The sequence below is a fragment of the Calidris pugnax genome, unplaced genomic scaffold (assembly GCF_001431845.1).
Source record: "Calidris pugnax isolate Ruff unplaced genomic scaffold, ASM143184v1 scaffold32, whole genome shotgun sequence".
NCBI classification, from domain to species: Eukaryota; Metazoa; Chordata; class Aves; order Charadriiformes; family Scolopacidae; genus Calidris; species Calidris pugnax.
The window spans coordinates 7503515-7526493 of record NW_015090783.1 but is presented as its reverse complement, the minus strand read 5'-3'; the positions used below and the strand labels follow the sequence as shown (position 1 = coordinate 7526493).

The window sequence follows — 22979 nt, the reverse complement described above, 5'->3', positions numbered from 1 at the left end:
TACATTTCAACTTTATTAGAAAAAAACCAAAAGTTTATACAAAGCTCTGCATTTTACAGAAAACCACCTCCCCCAAACACAAAGAAATCCGACATTGCAAGCTGTATGAATTTTCATTTTTCATATACATACATATATATATGTACATACACATATATATGTGTGTGGGCGCACGCGTGTGTATATAGAGTGAGACGTATTTTTTTTGCATGGTTTGCATTCATTATTTTACAAAGTTAACATTTAGTAGAAAAAAAAAAAGGATCTTTGTTACCATTATTTTCTCATATAAATAACTGTGAGCAGTCCCTCTGCAGATAGATAAAAAACACCTTTTCGTGTCATTCTGTAAAAAACAGACATTACTGAAATGGTATTGAAACCTTTCAGGTTTTTCAATACCACCATAAAAATATCATCTAGCCCCCAATTCAAAATGCTTGTCCAAGGCATTAGAAGAGAAAGGACTGTAAGACAATTCTGGAAAGATCAGTTCTTTAAGCCAACATTCAGGTAGATAATTTTTGCTGGACCTCATACATTGGTGTGAAATGAGCACAAACAGGAGGCCAACCTCTCTGTCTCCCTGGAAAAGCTGGTTCTTTGCCTGTTGTCACCGAGTCAAATTCCAACAAAGCACCCAGCAGTGCTAAGGAGCTGACATGCTCTCAGCTCACCCTTCTCACCCCGCAACAAAGCCATGGACTTTCTAGATGCAATCAAAACCTCTACCAGCTCAGCAAATATTTCCTACTCCATTCACCTTAAAAGGAGCTGTTGGACTTGTGGCATGGCTAGACAGACATTAGGTTGTTGAATTACTGGGAGAAAAACTTAACTAGTGAGGAAAACGCAAAACGACAACTAAAAGGAAGAAAATGCTACAGAAAAGAGCTACTGGAGTGACTTCCAAGGCTCCGGTTTGAAGAAGCAGGAACAGTAGACAGATGTGAATTGCAGATCAAAACACCCTTGCATCTACTGAAGTTAAAGGTGATAGCGTGGTCCAAATCAATTAACTGCCTGGTAGACAATCATTCTTTCCGTCAAGCACCATGATGGGGAGAATGGCGAAGATTCTGAAGGCAATACAAGTGGTAGTGGTGATAACAAAGGTAATGGAAGTGAAGAACACAATGATGCCGATTAAATGGAGCGTAATGCCAAGATGTTTCGACTGCCATAGATGCTGGCAACAAGAAGAATGGTTATATGGTTGGTGTTGATGATGGCCAGAATTCATTCATATGTCCATGTAGTCATCATCTTCATCAGTATCACTTTCCAGTGAGGACTCCTGGCTTGAGGTCTCTAAGATTTCCAAAGCTGGCTGACAAAGGCTCTCCTTCTTTACATTCGCTGCAGACTGAGCAGACAAAATAGCAGACTGATCCCAAAAAGAGAGAGAGAGAATATATTGCTAAATAGTCAGGATAAACCCACGATCACAGGGATAAAAGCCACCTGGTTGCTATTCCTTCACATTCAATAGCTCTCTTACTTCTATAAAAGATATGGCATCCTAATGTGAAACAACATAACATTTACCAGTAGGCTTCCCCACTGTTAATATTCTGGTAGCTTCCACTAACCTAAGAATTGCAATGGCTCCAGTAGCTTCCTCACCCATTTTTGTAATTCTTTCTAAGTCCCTCAGAAAAGGGTTAAGGAGTAGGATAGCTATGATTTCACCCACGGCCAATACTTCATCGGTCCTTTACAACTGGCTCCTGCTGATAATAGCTAGCATCTTCTTCCACTACTTATTCTATCTCTGGTTATGAACTGGGGACTGGAACTGTTGCTCCTTTCATACAAGTATTTTACTAAGGGGAGAATCAAGATAAAAACAATAATCTAACAAATTACTGTTTCCCTTTTATTACCTTTAATTTTTGCTTGGTCTCTTCTGAAATGCTGCCCTTTGGAGAAAGGAGGGTGGGAGTGGGTGGAGTGACAGTGATCTCAGGTGGAAATTTGGTGACAGATGAAGGTATGAAAAGCTTTGGCATGTTGGGCAGAATGCGAGTTTTTACTCGGGTGCCATCTGTCTTGTTCTGCTGAATTCCCAAAGTCTGTGAACTGGAGCTGAGTTCAGGCTTGGAACTGGAGGCTAAACAGAGAATAATAAGAAAAAAACACGTTAGGAAGCTATCTGGGATTTCAGATGTCAAAGAAGAGGGAATAATTCATTGTTAGACATATGGCTGGCTCAAAGGACCTTTCTTCAAGCCATGCTTTAATTAAGGCTCAGAAACAGAAGAAAGGGCCTCAAGAGTCTATAATGACAACTGGAAACCAGTAATAATTAAAAAAAAAAAAAAAATCTTACTGGGCAGTAGAAACTCAATCTGACCAAGCACAAGTGCTAGTGCAGCACTGACCCATCTACATCTAGCTAGAAGTCTACTACAGGCACCATTTTCCCACTTGTATCAGGTGCAATCATCTTATCTTTGCATTCTCTAACTGCCTCTCCATTCTGTAATGCAACAAATAAAGCCACTTAGCTTTACTTATGAGTCTTAAGTTCCTCCACTATAGCATTGCCTGTTTAATTCTTGAGATAGCAACTCCCCAACAGTTTAAGAAAAATATATGGTAACACTCGTCAAATTCCCTCATTACTCTCTTCAAATCCTGTCATAAAAACCTCCTTGGTGTGCTCATGCCACTGTCTCCCACTCTAGTTTGCATTATTTCCATGTACTTCCCAAGTGTCCCAGCTTGTGGTCTTTACAATGCAAACTTGCTTGGACTGGGCCCATCTCATGAAGCAAAGAGGGATCCAGCACTATCACATAACAAAATAATATATACATAACAATACCCAGTAGGAGACAATGCTTTCACATTAAAAACTGAGAATATCTTAAAGAGATTTCTTGATTTCTTACTAATAATGCTGCTTCGTATGGAGTCAAAACTATTTTTTTTAGAAGCTAGGCTCTAGTATTTTCATTCATATATCTCAGACTGATAATGATGACAGGTGCTCATAGACATTTTTTCAGTTTTAGTCTTGTCAAATCCATCTCTTGCAGATTCCTGGAACTGACATGGCCACTTAAGCACAGCAAAATAAAATGCATCTTCCTGATGCTATCCTGAAAAACAACCAGCAGTAGAACTAACTACTAAGGGCCATAAAATTGAATTGTGTGCTCTCAACTGTACACAAGAATGTAAGAAATGCCACAACAGATGAGGCGCAGCTTTCCATCAAGATCAGTGACCCATCTCCATGGGCAGCCAATGATTTCAGAGGAGAGTACCAGAAACGTTGCAGTAATCAGACACAGGATAATCTGACTCTCTCAAATAACAAAAAATGAGATCCCCCAAACATGAGCATCTAGATTATGCCCGCCTGAAATACCAAGTTTTGCATTTTTTCAATTAAAACACCAACTCCTACTTCTCTTGGGATGAGCGCAGAGGAGGGATAGAAAGCATTAACTGCTGTAATGCTGGTTTTTATGTTTACACAGACTGAGTCAGCTTTTGTGAAAAATTGTTTCCTTCTGCTAAATATTCCAATAGTGTAATCCAAAGTGTTGTCATATTGCCCCATGTAAGATTTCAATTAAAAGAAAAAAAATCTACTTTAAAGGATGCAGAAACTATATAACATGATAGTCTGATACTGGGAGGTTTTTTATTTGGCTTTGCTGCCGTGGTATTTAGCATTTGAGTCATGCACCAAAAAGAATAACCATTAAGGGACGACAAGGCAGTTTCCCAGGAAGCTGGGACACTGCCAGGAATGCCTCTAAATTCTGGAATACTTGACTGGAAGGCAGGCAGAGAAACTGAGGAACATCAATCACAACTATCCTATGAATCAATCAATCAACCCCTACAGACTGATCAGCTGCTAATCACCCATTTTCAGAATTCTTTGAAGCACAGAAAGCTCCTACCTTGGGTACAAACATGTCCTGAATTTGTGCTGGTCACCGACTCCACTTGCCAGCAAACAGGCTCTGGTGATGGTGCAACAGTAGCCATTTTCATCTGCTGACAAAGCCGTGACTCCTGCTGCTGAAATCCAAGCCCCTCCAAAGGCACTTCAAGCTCTTCTTCCTCTTTAGTAATGAAATATAATTAACAGATTAAGAGACATCCTGATCTCTCTCCTAAGCCTCAATCCGTTTGCTCTGTAACCAACTGGTAGATTTTTTTTTTAACCCTTGCTCTGTTTCTAAACCGTAATATGACTGAAATCAAATATTGGCAAGCTAAGATGGCAATACCAGCTTTTTCATACTTGGTGCCATCAATTCATACTCTTAAAAAAAGCAAATGTCATTTAAAAAGTGAAAGAAAAATTCTCGTGTATGACATTTTGTTACCTCTGCACATCTGCAAGAAAAACACATGGATCTGACCATTCTCCTTTGGAGATGTGAGGGTTGAAACACCTGCCACATACACAGAGCAAAATCCATCACCCTTAATCTGAGCCAGCCATGACCGATGGGTCCCTCTCTGACCTGCAATCACAGGTACGTGCTACACTGAGGTGCAGCTTACTGGTAAGTAAGATTAATTACTCTGAACACCAGCAACAGGGCCAAACCTGTTTTTTATGAAACCAATATCAAGTTATACTAAATACCCGCTTTCCCCTGATGTGTCCTCTGTGCCTCCATAAATACATTAGCCTAAAATTCCCACCTTCTGCTGTTCCAGAACTTGGGATGGTTGTAACTCAGAATCCATGGCCGCGTGTGTGCAATCTCCTTATTATGTAACCAGCTCTATCTGCTTTTAAATTAATGCAGTGTTAAACCAGTTCTCTTACCCACTGAGCCGCACACTGTACAGAACAGGAGTGATTTTCACTGAACTACTGAGAGTTACTGGTGCCCTTTCTGGGAAGGGCAGACTGAAGCAGCAGCAAGCTTTTCAAGGCTACGGATGCACAAACAAGCTCTTATTTTCTGATAAAAATGAAGATATCCTTCAAAAACAAAGGGCTGTCTAGTCTAATTTGAATCACCTTATATTTACACAGGCTAAGGCATGCACAGGCAGCTATCACTGGCCAGCAGATGCAATATATATTCCCAGTCTAACTTGCTCTAAAATTCTTTATATGTCCATGCTCTACATTAATTTAGGATTTTGACAGTATGATGTCTCAAAAAGGAATATATATTTCAACTTTTCCTCATTGGAAACATACTCCCACCCCCTCAAGTGTTGAAAACACTTCTCCATCTTCACCAATGTAGATAAGAACTTGGAATTTACCATGGTAATATTCTCCTGTACAAGAGTTCCCCTTGCAGAAAATGCTTAAGACAACATTACAGCCGAACAGCTTGGTAAAAGTCAGATCCATGCAGTTTGAGAGATGCAACTTTTAAAATGAGTTATATTTCTCTAGGGTTCTTGAATCATTTGTAAAAAAAAAAAAAAAAAAAGGCTTACCAAAGGAGGCCCTAAGTTCTTTCATCCACTAATTTTCATTGGTAAAGAAAAGAACCCATCATCTAAACTTGTAGCTGACAGCCAATATAAGCCTTAGGATAAATGAGTTTGCTTGTAGAGAATTCTCCAATAGTTCCCAAAAAGGAAAGGTCACACACTACAGCACAAATCACAGGCAGCTTCTGTTCTGTGATGTTCCACTCACTATCAAGCACAAAATGGAAAGGTCTAATGCAGAAGAATGTAGTTCTCACTCTCAGCACTCTCTTGCACATTTCTCTATGGATACTTCAAAATACAGCATTGGAAGTAGGAAAATAATAGCTGCATCTATACATGTATTAATAGACCCAAACAGATTAAAAACAACACAGAAGGAAGTACTTAACTGCAAGAATCTTGACTAGGAAAACTGTAACTCATAGTTTCCCCGTTTAAGAAGCAGGGGATAGCTGAAGGATCATTTTCTGTATTTGCCTGCCCTTTATACCAGCTACACGTAGGATTTAACCACACGCTGACAAAGTACAAGAGACTCTACGAAGAAGGATCAGCCCTAACGTGGCCTGAAGCCAATATACACATATCCCATTGCACCGCTAGCGTCTGACGAGAAGATGTAGGCTAAACCCAGAAGACTCCCACACTGAAATGGCTACAAGACACTTGATCAAAAGACAAAAAGAAACGTTACATCAAGATTTGAAGAAAAGCAAACTGAAAATGATGATTTCGAAAGATTATCCTACAAGACAGCTAAGAAGGCAACTCCTTTTTAACTTGCTCCAACACTTCAGACTCAGTCTTAAGTATCTAAGGTAAGTACTAACTGAATCTTTCTTATCCACTTATTAACCAAGAATACAAAAGCAGTAATTAATTTAGCAGATACAATACTACATAGAAATAAACTGCAAATCCTACAGCCTCAACTATACTGCTAACTGAGAACCGTTTTGTATGCGCTCAACTGCTAAATTACATTAGGGACTTATTAGTTCACCATTCAGAATAAGAGCTTTGATTTGCATTATTGTTTAATGACAAAACTGTACCTCTTATGCTGATTATAATCTTTGTTTAATTATAAGATATATCATTGCTTAAGCTGATTTGCTGTGCCTTATTTTAACAAAATTATGCCCCACTGACAAAAGCTCTTTTGAGCTTTGCTTTTTGCTACAAGACTGCTATCGGTCTACATTCTTTTATGAGCAATCATCATACTTATAAGCATCTCCATCCTACATATCATATTTGGTTTGGTTAGTTTTGTAGATCCAGTTTTATAGTGTAGTAAAATTAGATTTAATTTGAATAAAATTGTGTGTCAGCCCTTTTTCGTGTAGAAGTGAATGGAAATGAAAGGGCAGAAGCCTGGCACACTAAGCATGTATTTCTATCACTGCACTTCTGGAAACAACACTTGTTAATATTCTATTAGGCTGCATCTTTCAGTACATGAGAAATCAAGAACCACTGTCTGTTAATCAATCCCTTGCTGTCAGAGGTGTTAAATACACAGTGACTGAATTCTATGCCCAGATTGGGTCATACACTTTTTTATTTTAGGACTGTGCAATTTTAATTTTTTTTATTTTTTGGTAATAGTCATCGGAGTGGCATTATTTCTAAGTTAAAAATAAAGTTAATAAACAGAATGTTTTTGATTCTTGAAAATAACAAGAATTGGTTGTTTCAGGTGTATATATCATTATTTATACTATTTATACTTTAATATAGTGCACAGATATTTACTATATCTCTTTTCATTACAGAAAAAAAAAGGCAAAAGAGAGAAAGATAATCAAGAAGAAACATACAGTTGGATCTCCTATTATTTGTCTAAAACAGATTTCTGAAGAGAATATCTTGATATTTGTCTTGTGGAAGATGCTGTTATAGCCCTGAACATAATGTCCTAGTTTTTCTAATAAAAACTTTCCCCAGGGAGGTAAAGACTCCACTAACTCATGAGCCACAATATTCTGCACAAGTGCAAGAGCACAAGAATATACATACAGCACATTCTGAAGGTGTTCAGAAGCTCAGCTTTAATATCAGTTTAAAAATCTTTTGGTAATACCCCGTTCTTATACTGTCCTGGCAGGTTTTCAAACATTAGCTCTACAAACCCAGTTTAAAATAAAACCAGTCTCTGAAGACGTAATATGCAACAGTCACTTGTCTCCAGGCTGAAGATGGGACAGGTATTGTACTCTGAAGATCCATTTAGCACTCTCACCTTACAACACAACACATAAAAACTAAGCACGTAGAAAAAAACCACATATTTGCAATGCATATTATTATTTACATTGAAAAGTTCATCTCCAATTGAGCTGAATTACAAGTATTTCTTTTAGCCTTCCCTTTCCCAACAACTGTCTAAATACATATAAAATAGTAGACACATAGAAAGAGGGACATCATACCTTTCAACATCTCCCTGCTTTAGTGAGGAAGAAACAAGCTGAAAACAATTCAATGCAACAACCTACTCCAGCTCTCCTCTCCAACCTCTTTCCACTTGTTGCCAGGGTAACCAGTGTTTGCAGATGCCTATAGCGGGCGCCTGGGTTCATGACTTCATCACAGTTAATATTCTCTCTCTCGGTCTCTCTTTATACAGAGAATACACTATATACATATATCCTCACAGTATAAACACAGAGAATATACAACTCCTGAAACCATTTTTATACTTGAGACAATTTACTTTGCTATTCTGATGTGTATAAAATGAAAAATAACACCGTAAGAAATATTCACTTGGCAATTTGCAGATGTGGAGAAAGTTTAAAAGCAGTGGTACTGTAACCAGTAAACAACTGCTCTGGTCTCTGCACCACACTGTACACTAATCACTGCATTTTGTCATGCTGTCAGGTATAAGAGACATTAACATTACAGTGTTATAAAACATTTTATGTGGAATTTCAAAAAAATCCTGTAAGTCATGCACTAAAGCTATTACATGACAACTGAAAGACAAGCCCAGAAAATGTGACTAGCATCTGGAAATAAATGTTTTCCAGTTTCTGACGGAAGCAGTTTGAAGTATTATAGCACAGATGTTACAGGATACAAGGAACTTACAGTGCATACACAAAACATCATTTCATTATAGGAAAAAGGAAGGAGCTGAGCTTTGAACTCCAGGACAGAATACTAACATGGTTTCAAAAGCAAATGTTTGGAGAAATGAACAGATAACAGCTTCAAGTGCTTAAATAATGCACTTGCACCACTTGCCTTCATCCCTCTGAAAAACACCTTCCCCAGCATTTCTGTGTGTCAAGATAAAAAAACCTGAAAATACATTACTACGATTTAGCAAATCTGTACTAGCTTGCCTTTCAACCACTTCAAAAGAGTAAGGACTGAATTCTCTGTGCCTACAGACACTAGGAAATACTTATTTTACCAGTCCCAGTAACAACTGGTTTAGTTTGTATTTTAATGTCCACCCATTGCACATGTATTTATTCACAGAACTGACTGCTACTCATTTATAAGGTAGATATTTTTTTTTCCTGGTGATGGAACTGCGTCTGATCCCTGGCTCCCTGTCAGTGGAGTAAATATCTTACCACATTTCCAAAGAATAGTGCTAATGTGAAAACAATTTTCTGTATTCCATCTACCTCACCCTGCAGTGTGCTGGGAATTAATACAGCTTTTTTTCCCCATAGAGAACTTGCAAAGGCCATGGAAAGCTTGAATTTGGAGAAGCTCAGAGTTTCCTCATACACTGTACTACTAAGTCAATGGAAAGACTGCACTGGAACCCAGGTTGGTTCAGCTGAACAGTTTGGTTAAGGATACAGACCTAGAGAAACAACAGGGGCATCACCCCTCAAACTGCATCTGGTGTGAGGTACTACACCACAGCAAGGAACTGAGATTTACTCACTTCATCACAGGATGCACCAGGTATACTTGGTAGCCTGTCCTTATGCGTTTCCTTTCTCTAAATTAATTCCAAATATCCTGCCATGAAATTTATTTCTAAAAAACCACTATCAAGTCATAGCTCTAGAAATGAAGAATTTGACTTGAAATGCCAAATTCAGGAAATTACATTAAAAGCTGACACACAAAGCCATGTGTTAAAAATTAAGCGTCAGAGTAATTTTGGAGGCGAAAAGCTGCAGAACACAAGTTCTATTGCCCTCTGAAATGAAAGATATTCAAGCAGTCTGGTGAACAGAAGTTGGCACTGTAATAGCATGGCATATTGCTATATTTATCACTAGGGTCCTGAGCACAGAGTTTACTGTACAATTATATGAGACATACCCCAAAATGCTTCCTAAGGCCGAGATCAGCTGTCACAGAGCAACACTAAGGCGATTAAAACTTAAACCAGGTGGCTGATCTGAAAGTGCTGCCAGGCAATAGTCCCTGGCCCATGCTAATTCCCAAGCTCCCAGGTGCCTCTAACAGCCACACTGTAGTCCCTGGCCCATGCTAATTCCCAAGCTCCCAGGTGCCTGCACCAGCCACCAGGGCCAGTCTAACAGCAGAGACAGTGGAGTTCCTGTTTCCAAAAACATTTCTTGACACTACCAAGTCTCCTAGAGCTGCAGAAATCTGGTGTGCATGTTGGTGAAGAAAAGCCCTACTAACTTCCTCTTGCTCTTTTTAAAACAAAACAAAGCTTCAATCAAAGAAAGAGATGGGCCTAGATGAAAAAGACAATGGCTTGATATTCAACTACATGAACTTTCAAATGGCATTATAAAAACGCAGCTAATTGATATTTGTGTTTTAGTATGTGACTCAGCAAGCATACATCACTTGGAGCACATCACATAGTAGCACCTGTGGATAGTAACAGTCACTCATTTGCAATCTACTGCTTCCAAATTTTATGTACTCGTTATCTAACGAAAGGCGTAAGACCTTGCCTTCAGTGTCTCATCCTTCTTTGGCCTGACAGCCAGCTAAGCACAATGCAAATTAGCAAAAGCAGCTGTCAGAAAAATCTCTTTAAAGAATATGACACCCCATGATTTTCCAAGAAGCTTGTAAGTCACGTAATACCTGTGCAGTGGGCTTACAACTAGATCTCTCTTCAGTCTTCATTTGTGCAGGAATATATGTAAATTTTATGCTGCTGGCAATAATCAAAACTAGTGAAACTAAAACATATTATAACAAAACAGCATCATTACCATGTTCTTTTACAAAAGGTCTCCAGAAAATGTGTTCCATTAGTTTAAGCTATCCAGGGGCCAGTGAGCCCCCAGGATTTTCAGGGGTATCTAAGGGGCTAGAGAGCCTCTTGGACCACAGACCTGGCCAGACTGCACCAAACCTCTGGATACCATCACCTGACAGGCCACAGCTGGGAAGCTGCTACTCCTCTCTTATTTGTTCTTACTGATCTAACACGGGTACATAAAAACCACAACAGTTTTAATTTCAAGGGATTTTCTGCACAGTGTTGGATTGAATAAAGGAAACAAGAAATCTGAAGGGTAAAGATGAGAAATAGACATTACATGTACTGAAAAACTTTTCTGGAATGAATTTATTGTGATAGCAAAGCAATTCAGCACACTTCCAAGGGGAAGATGAAAAAACACAACCGACTGGTACTGTCTGAGCACAAGGCAAAAAAGAATTAAGAAGTCATTCACAAACAGGAACCCCCCTGCTGACATTCAGCAGTGAAGTTGCTTTCAGAGTGCACCCATTGTGAAAAACAAACAGCTTCATGAAAAGCAAGGATCAGACAAGGGGAAGTGAGAACACCAATGCCAAGGAGGCTGAAGCAGCAAGAGATCAGAGAGCACAAATGCAGAGGCAGCTGAAGGCAGCCTGCCTGGTTTGTTAGTGGCTCTGCAGTCACCAACGTGGATGGGAGCTGGTACCCCTGGATGGTACAACAGGCGTAGGGTTACAAGTATTTAAAGAGTTTTTAAAGCCAGGGATGGAGCACTTCTCCTATGAAGACAGGCTGGGGACGTTCTGTGTGGAGAAGGGAGGACTCCAGGAGTCCTTACAGCAGCATTCCAGCACTTAAAGGGGGCCTACAGGAAAGATGGGGAGGGACTCTTTATCAGGGAGTGTAGTGATAGGACAAGGGATAACAGTTTTAAACTGCAAGAGGATATGTTTAGATTAGGAAGAAATTCTTTACTGTCAGAGACAGTACTGTTGTGAGACACTGGCCCAGGTTGCCCAGAGAACCTGTGGACTCCCCATCCCTGGAGGTGTTCAAGGCCAGGCTGGATGGGGCTTTGAGTAACATGGTCTAATGGAAAGTGTACCTGCAAGCAGGGGGGGTTGGAACTAAATTATCTTAAGGTCCCTTCCAAACCAAAACATTCTATAATTCTATAACATGTGTGTTTAAGAAAGAACCCTCATGCCAGGTAACTGCAATATGAAGAAGGCTCACATAAGGCGACAGCTCCTTGGCCAGCCTAATCTTTTCCGTGTTTCAGCTTTTTTTTTTTGAACCATCTGTTGAGAGCAACTCCGTGCTCTAAAGTACGATTTTAAATTCAGCAGAAAAAACAGGTAAGACACTGATTGCAATTAAGAGGGTTGAATGTTACTACTTCCTGCAGTTTAAAAAGTACTTGAAAGTTTGAATTGAAATCCATGGTTAAAATAAGGCATCACCAACAAGGCCAAATATTTTGGGCATTTTGTGTTAAGCAGAAAGTTTTCAGGACATTGAATTACAGGCTCTTAAGTCCGTGTTTTGTCTTTAGAAATTTATGACAAGCAAGCTCAGAAGACACTGAGATCAGTATATGACTAAACTCAAGTGAAGATGACAACCTACAATCTCCATTATTTCACTCAGATAGAAACAGGGGTTTTGGATGTCCACTGATGTCTGGATATCTGGAAACTGTGAGGAATCAAGGTGAACCCTTGTGCCATGCCCTGCTTTAATATAAAGACAGATGTGGTCAATGCAAAATTGTAGAGCTGACATTCTTTGCAGTATTTCCTTCTCCCTCACATAAATTACCTCAGTCTTCTGAGAACTCAGTATCAACCTAAGGTCACGCATCAGTTGTTAAAATAAACTAAACCACAGACTTCTGGTCAAAGATGCTCTTTACACCTAGAAGTACTCTTATGACTGACAGAGAGTTAAGAGCCTACAAGATGAACTGCCATATTACAAGATCATTACTGAATTCTTAGGGCTTAGCACTTCAAAACACGCTCTATTTTGAACATCCCTCTTTTCAGGAGTCTGCGGCTGCCTGCACACACACTGAAACAATTTAGCCTCATTGCTCACTGTTATAATAGTGCTACTCACCTTTCCACACAGCTGTCCTCACTTGTATTTATTTGTTGTGCTTCTGAAAGTCTAAAAGTTCTACAGGTTGAAATGCATTCAAACCTCTACCTGCCCTGTAGTGCCCACATAACAAACATCTGAAATTTTCACAGGATATTCACATGGCTTATGGAGTGCAACTTCCCCACACAATACAGAAAGAATTGTCATCCTTAGCTCTGAATTTCTAAGTTTGGACAGCTATTAATGACCTTCTTGTTTTCATATTGAAATGCTTAGGCCTCAAATGGGCATAAATTTAACTGGGGGGACAGGACATTACTCTTCTACTCTGATTTTATATTCCAAATTGGTAAATATCTGGCTTTAAGTAAAACACATAACTTCAAATAATTCCAAGTATAAAAACCTTCTCTTGGTATCAAAACTCAGATGTGAATGCTTTCCTGTCCATTCCTTATAAGAATCATTATTAGAATAAGGACAGCAAAGAAGAAGAAAATGTCAAGATTCTTCCATCCATTTCGAATAGTATAATACCGAACAGTGTGACAGGATGGAGAGGGTTTATCTTAATTGTCCTATTTCAGTTTCCCCAGAGGAAATTTCAGGCTGAGCCATAAAGGCTAATAGTCCCACGTACATTTATGCCTAAATGTAGGGAGCTCTCATGCTGAAACTACCACTATCATCACTCTGCTGCTGGCCTTCATGTTTTATTCTGTACCAGGTACTAGACAGAATCTTGCTAAAATCTCTACCTAAGAAATGAGCGGCACAGCATCAACATTGCTTGGAATGCCATTCCTTTTTCTGGGTGAAAACACAGAAAACGATAGCAGCTAATACTCTCTGATGTGGAATACTTTCACATGAACAAATAGATACAGGAAGAAGTGACAAGAAACAAAAAAAGATGAAAACAGATTACTCTAAAAATGGGAGGAGTTTTTACAGAAACAGAGCTAATGGGAGGCAGATGAAAAAAGGTTATAACAGAATTATAAATAGTTCTTTTTAGAGGAGGTGGATGCAGAGGTAGGAGAATTAAAAAGAAAAGAAAAAGAGAAGACACAGCAGTAATTGGTGTCTCTCGCAGCTAGAGAAATGACCTGTCAGGTAGGTCTGAGAGCCAGAAAGCCAGATACAAGGCATGCATTCAGCACTGGAATGAGAGCTCTGCAGAGAGAGCCTCTTGATCTTCAGACGTAGTTTCAGGGGTGTAATTCTGGCAGCTAACCCTTCCATCTCCCTCAGCCAAGATAATGTACAGAAAGCATTAAAGAAGAAAGAACAATATATAACTTTACAACCCTAACAAAGCCTAGGAAGTCAAAAGATTAAAATAAACGTTCCAATCACTGCAATGTGGCCTGGGAAATTGCAGAGAGGAAAGCACATCAGAAATACTTGTGAGTTTTGTTTGAAAACGGAAAGAATGTGTGAGTTGTTATCTGTATTGTCATTCCTACCAGTCTCCTTAGTAAGTGTACAGCAACTTTACAGAGGATTCATTTTTTTTTTCTCCCTTGTTGTCTAGGCACCAACCTGAATTACTCCCTGTTGAACAAGCCTGCCAAGATATCCTATGACACCATGCAACTCCATTCTTTAGCTTCATAAGGACAGTAACAAACATGGTTTACACATCGACTGAGCCATTCCTTCCTTATCATTCCCCTTTCCTTTCTTCCCCTCCCAAGACAATCTCTCCCTGGATTTGTGAAAAAGGAAAATTAGATTATGATAATGCAACTGCTAATATTGCATGTTAAATTTCAATTTTGTCCTGTACTCAGAGATTAGCAATTTGCTCTTTGTTGCTGAATTCAGAAGATTATGAGCTTTCAGATGCCAAGGCTGATTACACGTGGAAAGAAATTAAATACCAGAAGTATAAAGATCAAAATTTAGAAAGTCACAACACCAGATTAACAAAATATCCAGACTAGATCAGAGTCTCTTCATCATTATTTAATACTATGCACCATCAAGTCTTGCAAACCTGGGCACTATTTTCACTGTAACATCATCTGTCACTTTTCACAATGCCTCTATGTATATGGTCCATTCACAATTTTATCTGGGCTCTCAGGAATTTGTCTACGGCATTTTGTGAGCAGTGTTATGACCCAAGCACATGAATAGATGGAGTGAGCAAAAGCAGCAGCAGATGCTTTTTCAGACAGTGTCCCTGCTAAGCCAGAAGTGAGCATAGGCTGTAGCAGGTGCTCTGCCACCTTAACACGAGCAGTGTCCCACAAAGATGCACAACCATCTCTTTTGGGCACCCAAGACAAGTCTGAAATTGGATCTAATCTTACTTCATTCCCCAAAGCGGCTCAGTACTGCCTTGCACGGTGATTTTGACTTCTGCTATCCAGCCAGCCTGCCACGACAGCAGTTAACAAAAAGACAACATTCTCATTTAATTTTAATTCTTTCCTCATCTAGACAAGCTGTACACAAGCAAGTACATAACAAAGTCCTAAACAAATCACACAACCATGTGACACAATAAGTAACATTTCTTCTGTTTCTTCAATCCTTTTCTGTACTCTAACTGTGCAGAGAACTATACTAGGGCTACAAATAATATGTTCCCAACATTCCAGTCCTGCCAGATGCATTTTTTCTCAAATGCACAAAGTAATAGTGATGACACACTAACTTTATGAACCATGTAGAAGCCTGGCATTTTCACAGTGTTATGTATCTGCACACACATATAGAGGGCAGTGATAGCTATGCATCTTATTATGTTAATCAGACACTTGTAAGTCAGATGTAGGCTGTCCACCAGTTTATTTCAATTGTAATCACTGCTAACTTTTTTAAAAGATTTAAGATATTTTAAAGAACTAGATTCTTCTCTCTTTGAAAGCAAATGTTTTTATGCTACTAGAGACTTAAATTCTTTATTTAAAACATTTGACTATTTTTAGGCTGTTATTCCACAATTTCACATGCAAGTTAGGTAGAGAGTGGTCACTCTTTTAACGTATCCTAGCAATTAAAATATGTATTAACTATGTAGATGTGCCCCATTCAGGACCAAGACAAAATCTGCATTTGAGTAGCCTTTTGAATGTGGTCTAGTGATCAGAAAATGGACCAGAATGAGAACTCAGGCACTGACTCACCATGTGGCCTTGACAGTCCGATTACAGAGGGCCAAAATGTTCTGTCTCCCTGAGACTTACCACGTGCAAGATCACTCATGCTGGGAGCAGTCTCTGCAGTTTGACTCCGGAGATGCTCAGTGTCCCTCTGTGACTCCTGGGATGCAGGTACCGAAGACGCTGAGGAGGAGGAGGATGAAGAGGAAGAGGCTGGTTTGGTCTTGGAATGCAGATCGTTCAATCTCAGGAGATTTTCAGGAGTCACAGTGTCTGGATTCACTGGGGTAGGATGCAGTGTGGCTGGTGTTACTGGGAAGAAGCTCTCTCTGGTGTCCTTTGTATGCTTTGGGGTTGTGGGTGTTTCTCCTGTGGACTAAGAAAAACAAAAAAAGGCAGGCAGAGACAGTGAGAAAATACACGCCAGTAATTCTGCGTATGCTACCTGCTTCAGTACAACTTTTTGTAAACAGAAAACACTCTCTCTAAAGCAAATATAAAAATAAATTACTATTATAAAGAAATGTTTCTCCTTTACAGATGATTTTTCTGTTCTTTACAATCTATCAAACTAGCACTTGAACACTTATTCATATTCACATTTACAATGTTTTATTTAACAAATCCCTCACAACCAAACATACATTTCTGAACTCCATTAAGCATGAATTACAAACTCTAATGAACAGACACATTTCTTTCATTTAAAAATACGTTGAAAACCCCTTGACCCGAACAGTGCTTTAAGAATTTTCAAATTATTAAAAGAAATTCGTCTTAGTGAATGATGTAAGAACTAGAGAAAGCAGAAAAATCTATTTACTTGCAAAGTAAATGATCAGCCTAACCCCAAATCACACATTTCCAATAACTGCAGAACTTTGTAACATTGCTGTCCAACTTGAAACAATGTTCTGGAAGACTGTTGCCTTTACAGAAGGAACAGTGGCACTAAGAGCAACGCTATTCTCCAAAGCCAGAGTTAAGAATTTAATGCAGTGTCATTAATTATATAGACAGAAGGTAGAAGGGTGACATAAATACACCAAAGAAGGGAACAAAAGTACCCATAAAACGAGTACCTTCCCTATAATTTTTATCAGCAATCACATAAAGTATTCTTGTCTGTGAGGCCACAGAATGCATTTATTTCATGCTCTTTACAGTCTTCATTTAATGGAGACTTACTGGACCGTAAAAGAGATGGCTGAATGGAATCCTCAACTGTTTAATTGTCTGTCTCCTACCTCTACCTCTCACACCTCTACCATGAAGAAAAACTCATTTTAACCATGGTGATAGAGTATGAGTGTTGGAAATAGAAATAAAGAGTTCTGCTGTCAAATGTAAAATCAAATTGGGCCCTAATGTCCTAGATAACCCAAGATTTATTACAATGCCAGAAAAATCAGCAGAATTTCACTCAGAGAACAGAGCAAGTTTCAGCTGGAGAAATTACATATTTAAAATTCAAAGGTGGAAAGCACGCAAGTACTTTTTTTTTTTTTTAAATAATTGGTGGAATGTATTTTTAAAGTTCCTGAACTTGATTAATCAGTCTCTAAAAAGCATACGATTAAAACCTGCCAGATTCTACGTGCACACAAAAAATAAAATATAGCAGCCATATTCACAACAATTACCATATTGGATCATAAGAGGTCTAATCTGCTTCTGAAAGCAGCAAGTTTCTGATGTTTAAAGCATCAGTTCCAAAACTAAGCGTCTCAAGATGCACACAATGGCATCACAACCTGAGGGAAATTAGACTGCAGAAGAAAGTCTTAAGCCAGGAGTGAGATCACTAGAGGAAATGTTTTCAGCTGTGATTTAGAGGGAAAAGCCTTCACACCCATGCACTTCATTAACTTACATAATACATTATGTAGAACCTGAAATTGCTGTGCTTGTATTGTATCCAAAATTTTTTCAGCAGAAATACATGACGGTACTACTAGTTAGGTACATATTTGTTAAAAATATATCTGCACCTCAAACTGCATTTCTATAAAAATGCACAGCTATTTCGATAGACAGGAGGATGACATTCGGAAAGTAACTCAGCAATATTTAGATGGTACTCTAAAGAAGAAGAAGAAAAATGATTAGCAAGAGAAGAAGCACCACATCATGGAGTAATTCCAGCTGGAAGGCCTCTGGAGGTCTCCAGTCCAACTTCTTGCTCAAAGCAGAGGCGACTTCAAAATTCAATCAGCTCACTGAGGGCTCGTGTCCAGCCCAGTTCCACATATCACCAAGGACAGAGATCGAACAACCTCTCTGAGCTCCTGTTCTAGTGCTTTACCACCTTCACAATGAACATTTTTTTCCTATCACTTCATCCAAATTTCTCTTGCTGCAACTTTAAACGGTGTCCCCCATGTAGTTCTTTCCTCTTTGGTGAAGACAGCAATTCCCTACCTCCACCCTCAATTAGTCTTCTCCTCTCCAGGATGAGGCAACCCAGCTCTCTGTGACTTCATTGCCATAAGGGCATACCATTGACCTGTATTCAACCTCTTGTCCAGGATTCCAAATCTTTTTTGGTTCCTCCCCAAAGAGATCAATCAGCTTCATGGAGGCTACAGACAAACCCTTCCCATGCTGAAAGCTGATGTTAAAAAAAAAGTAAAGAAAACGCAGGAAAGCCAGCAGTGGCACAGCCTTGCACCAAGAAAAGTGGCAGCTAAAGTGCAGAAGTTTTTCACAGATGTTAGTGGTAAGAATAGCTCCCTGTAGTTTCCCAGTTATGGCACTTTAGTAATGAGACAAGAGTAATAGGAAAAAGAAATCGAGCATTAAGATAAATATCAGAAAATTATACTTCATAGGATGCCCCATAATGATTGCCCCATCCCTGAAGATGTTCAAGACCAGGCTGGACCCATCCAGCAACCTGGTTTAGTGGGAGGTGTCCCTGCCCATGGCAGGTGAGTCAGAACTCGATGATCTTTAAGATCCCTTCCAAACCAAGCCATTCTATGATTCTATCTGCAAAGTCATAAGCCAGACAACCTGATCAAGAGTTTATTTTTACTGTATTTATTGTTGTTTTCAAAACACGTTTTGAAAAACAAAGAAATCCTATAGGAACCTTACTGATACTACTTCTGGAATGGCTCACTGCTCTGGGGCTGTGGGAAAAAGTAACCATCAAATGTTCCATAGAAAGGGAAAGTGACAGTCTTCCCAACAGAAGTTTCCTAATGAAAGATGCTGGCACTGCAACCGTTACATAACATTTTCTTGATTTTTTTTTTTTAAAGTTATTCCCATGTCTGAGTTTAGGACATAGTGCTCTGAATCCACCTACAAAAAGAGGTGCACCCTTTTAAAAGAGTACCGGTGCATCACCACAGAGCCTGGAAGCTGTCACACAAACTGGCTGAATGTTCCACAATATTACAACTCCAACTTCTGTTCAATATTGTGTTTTAATAAAACTATGCGTATTCATGACTTTTTCTCTCCATCTCTGTACAGCAATATTTGAAAGAAATCTCCTTTGGAAGTCTTCTTCAAGGTACATTAGAACTAGAAACAATATCCATGATCCAGATTCTGAAAAACTTTATATTTCCTAAGATTAGAGTTTTATATACAGAAAATAATGAAGGTTTACACACATATGACTGAACTGCACTCTAACCTAACAAAATCCTCCATTTATACAAATGCATGCAGGGGCTTAATGTCCTGTTCTACACAGGAAGCTGTATTTCAGCAACGCTTCCATGTGCAAAAACGTCATTATTGGGCCAAGAGAGATAAGGTAGTAGGATGAAAAACATTGATAGACAAAGTAAAAGATAAAAAGTGACTTTTCTTTCCTTCATGTTCACTTAATGATTGCTTTCTGCAGGAGACAGAAGGAGGAGAGCTGTTAATTATATCAAGAATACACCTCCAGGATAGAGTGAGAGGGGGATGCCATGGCAACTGGCAAATGCAACAGTGAACAAAATGGTCACCCTTTGGTAGGAGTGAGACCATGAAAGAGCTCGTCCTTTTGTCCCCGCCATCCCCACCTCCTCCTTCCCCCTCCCTTTCTTGTCATCTTTGCTGCATTAATAAAGCATATAGAAACTCAGGAAAAACAACTTTTTCTGTAAGCAGTCTCTGACGTCTTGATGTGCAGGAAGAAAAGCTGAAAATTAGCAGCATGTGGGTGGAACAAAAAGGGGGGGAAACACATGAGGTAGAACTGGAGATGATTATTTTCTAATTATTTAATATTTTACTTATCTCCTCCCATCCCCAGCAAAGTGCCTTTACAGAAGGCTTTTAGCTGTTCCTTGAAGAGAACAGCTTGGTGGTTTGTTGTTTTGTGGGTTGTTTTTATTTTTTTATTTTAAGTGAGAATTTGAGAAGAAAATGCTCTAGACATTCAAGGCAGTTCAAACAAGTCGCTCTCAAGTTTTCTCCTGGAAGAAAAAAGCTTAAAAGACCATGTCACTGCAGCGCTGACTGCATTCCACAGCAGAAGGGGAAAAATCCACTGAAGTGCCCTCTAGCTTCACTCACAAAAGACAGTTTTTCATGTTCCAAATAAAATGCCACATTCACCATAAGGTCCAACAGAGACTGTAACATCACTAGACTGATGCTCCAGAGTCAATCTGAGCACTTTTAAGGCTGTGCAGTTCCAGCCACAGCCCATCACCAACGACGCCCTAAAATTCTTCAGCATGAGGCTGGGGTTTCAGACTGCTCCTCACCAGCACTGGGAAGTGTTAAACACTGGCGAAAGGACCTCAGTTGCCTGATTTGGAACTAGAGAAGGGCAGGAACAGCAGCACTAAAACAGGGCCTTTCCTCAACAAATACTGCTTTTATATCACAGAAGCAGCAAAACTTTATAAAAATGAGGGATCACGCTGGCAGCCCGCCAGGAGCCTGAAAGGCACGGCTGATTTGCATAACCTGATTGTGCCTTTGTGTTTATAATAAAATTCACTTGTTTTGATTCTGGTGGCAGCTTCTTCATGAAGCATCATGTTTAATTAGATCTGACACTGAAAGCTGCTGAAGAGTTTTGACTGCAGGTTTAGAAAGGGAAACAAGGAGAGCACTCAGGCTTTGGCACCAGCCAGTGGTAGAAGGTGGTCGTGGACGTGTGAGTTTGGAAGCGGCGAGTGAAGCTCAGGGTGAAAGGGAGTGTTGGATCAGTCAGAATGGGGCAGGAGAGCTCCAGGTTTGGCAGCCGGAGCAGGAAAGGGTGGTTGAAATTTTCTTTTCTCTCCCTCCCTCTTCAGGGATGGAGCTGGTCCCAGAGCAAGGATTTTTTTTGGCTAAGGCAGCAGTGAGTCTTAAATAACTCAATAATGTTGAAACAGTCCCTTCTCATGACATTTAGATGATATACTATACTGTGAGGAGCCAATCGAAATTTCAGCAGCTACAACGCTACCCATTACCAGGACTTTCTACATACAGTCCCATATTCTCAAGGGTCACAACACAGGACTAGAGCCTTAGTGGCATTTTGGAACTTTGCCTTTGAACACTCTCGTATTTTTAGAGATGTTAAATCCAGCCCTGTGTGCAGTGTCGATGTCTGCAATGTTTTAAGCTATTTGCTTTATAGAAATTCAGTTCTCAGGATTGGCAATACAGTATAGTTTAACACACAACCACAAAGTTTTACATGTCCTCTTTAGGCTACCTGTCGTGACAGTTTCAACAGTGGTAAAAGCTGCAATTTTAATATTAAGGCATTCAATATGAAGTCCACAGTAATAAAAATACCTTTTCAAATTGCAGGTCAAGAAAAAAAAGACGTGTTCTTAGGCTGAAGTATGTCCATATGCATTAAATCAATATTCTGTGCACTAGGAAGCTTTATTCTAGCTTGTGCTGCAATAACTTTCCCATACTGACACGTCCTTAACAGTATCATAGACGTCATCATTATATACAAAATGAAGAATTCAATATGACTGATTTTAGGCAGTCAATGGAAAGGCTTATTAGAAATTCTCTAATTATCTAGAAGCCTCACAACTGCTTTCTGCGAAAATGTCCCCGCCTTGGTCCTTAGGACCACACATTTAAGTATAATGTTATGTCAAGGTCAAACCAGTCTGCCTCTTAATCTTTCATTCTCCCTCAACAAGGCCTCCTTGGTATTCCATTTCCAGGGACCATTAATTTCATGAGAAAATCATAGTTGGCAAGACTAAAAATATATCCTGTAACTCAGAGCAATAGCTGACTGCTTTCAGGATCTCTGCAAATCTTTTTGATAACATTCTCAGACTGAGAAAATCAAAGAAAAGAACAAGCATCCTTCAAAATGCTGCTTGACCACAAAATAAATTAATCTCCAGTGTAACTTTAGTAACTTATCTACTATTGACACAGTGATCACTACAGGACAGCAATTTCAGCCCACTTGATACGTTCTTCTGCGTTAGATATTAAAAACTCAAAGCCTCCATTAGCAGGATTTGGTAAAGCAAAATTGGTTTTGCTATGAGAAAAACATCAATTACTCCTGAAAATAAAAGCTGGATCCAATTAAGTTTGAAAAGATGTTTAATTGATAACATGATGCTCAACTGATTTTGTTTAACTGGTCCAGTTCCTCACCACACTAGAGCTCTAATGCACTTTATCCATGTCTGTACTGAGTAGACATAGATACACCTTTCTGTTAAAGGCAGTACAGTCTAAGCACAAGCAGACTGTTCAGCATCCTGTAACGACAGAAACCAACACCTGAACGATGAAGAGCAGCCACACATATAAAGCACCCCTTTCTGAAACACGATCTTCTGTCCCTGGCACGAGCAGGGTACCCTATGCTACCCTACTCAAGATCTCATGACAAAATATCTATATTAACTTCTTTGTTGCGAGCAGGGTACCCTATGCTACCCTACTCAAGATCTCATGACAAAATATCTCTATTCTTTGTTTATGTGTCATATTTCAATAGAGAATACTTCAATTTCAACAGTTCTCCAGGAGCACAGAAACTTATCGTGGCCAGGTTTTGTACCACCATCTTTTTCTGCCTTCTTCAAAGCTGGGAGCCAACCTTTCCCTGTGCATTTAGCTGACTCTGTAGAAGATTACGCTAGAGTCTCATTGGCTCAATACATGTTCCCATTGCATCAGTCACAAGGATTACAGAGGAT

At 39.4% G+C, this 22979-nt stretch overlaps 1 protein-coding gene across 5 annotated transcripts in view; it reads right to left on the bottom strand.

The window, feature by feature from the left end:
- Positions 1-22979, bottom strand: part of CABIN1 (calcineurin binding protein 1) — a 116431-nt gene continuing 93452 nt past the window's right edge. For 2 of the 5 annotated variants that reach the window (XM_014964666.1, XM_014964700.1), the window contains exons 35-38: positions 15922-16213; positions 3924-4088; positions 1887-2113; positions 1-1387 (exon numbers count right to left, since the gene is read on the bottom strand). In XM_014964666.1, coding sequence (XP_014820152.1) covers positions 1244-1387; positions 1887-2113; positions 3924-4088; positions 15922-16213 — 828 coding nt within the window. In that variant the 3' untranslated portion in view covers positions 1-1243. The remainder of the gene's footprint in view (positions 1388-1886; positions 2114-3923; positions 4089-15921; positions 16214-22979) is intronic. The other 3 variants (XM_014964682.1, XM_014964673.1, XM_014964691.1) reach the window with 2 other exon arrangements.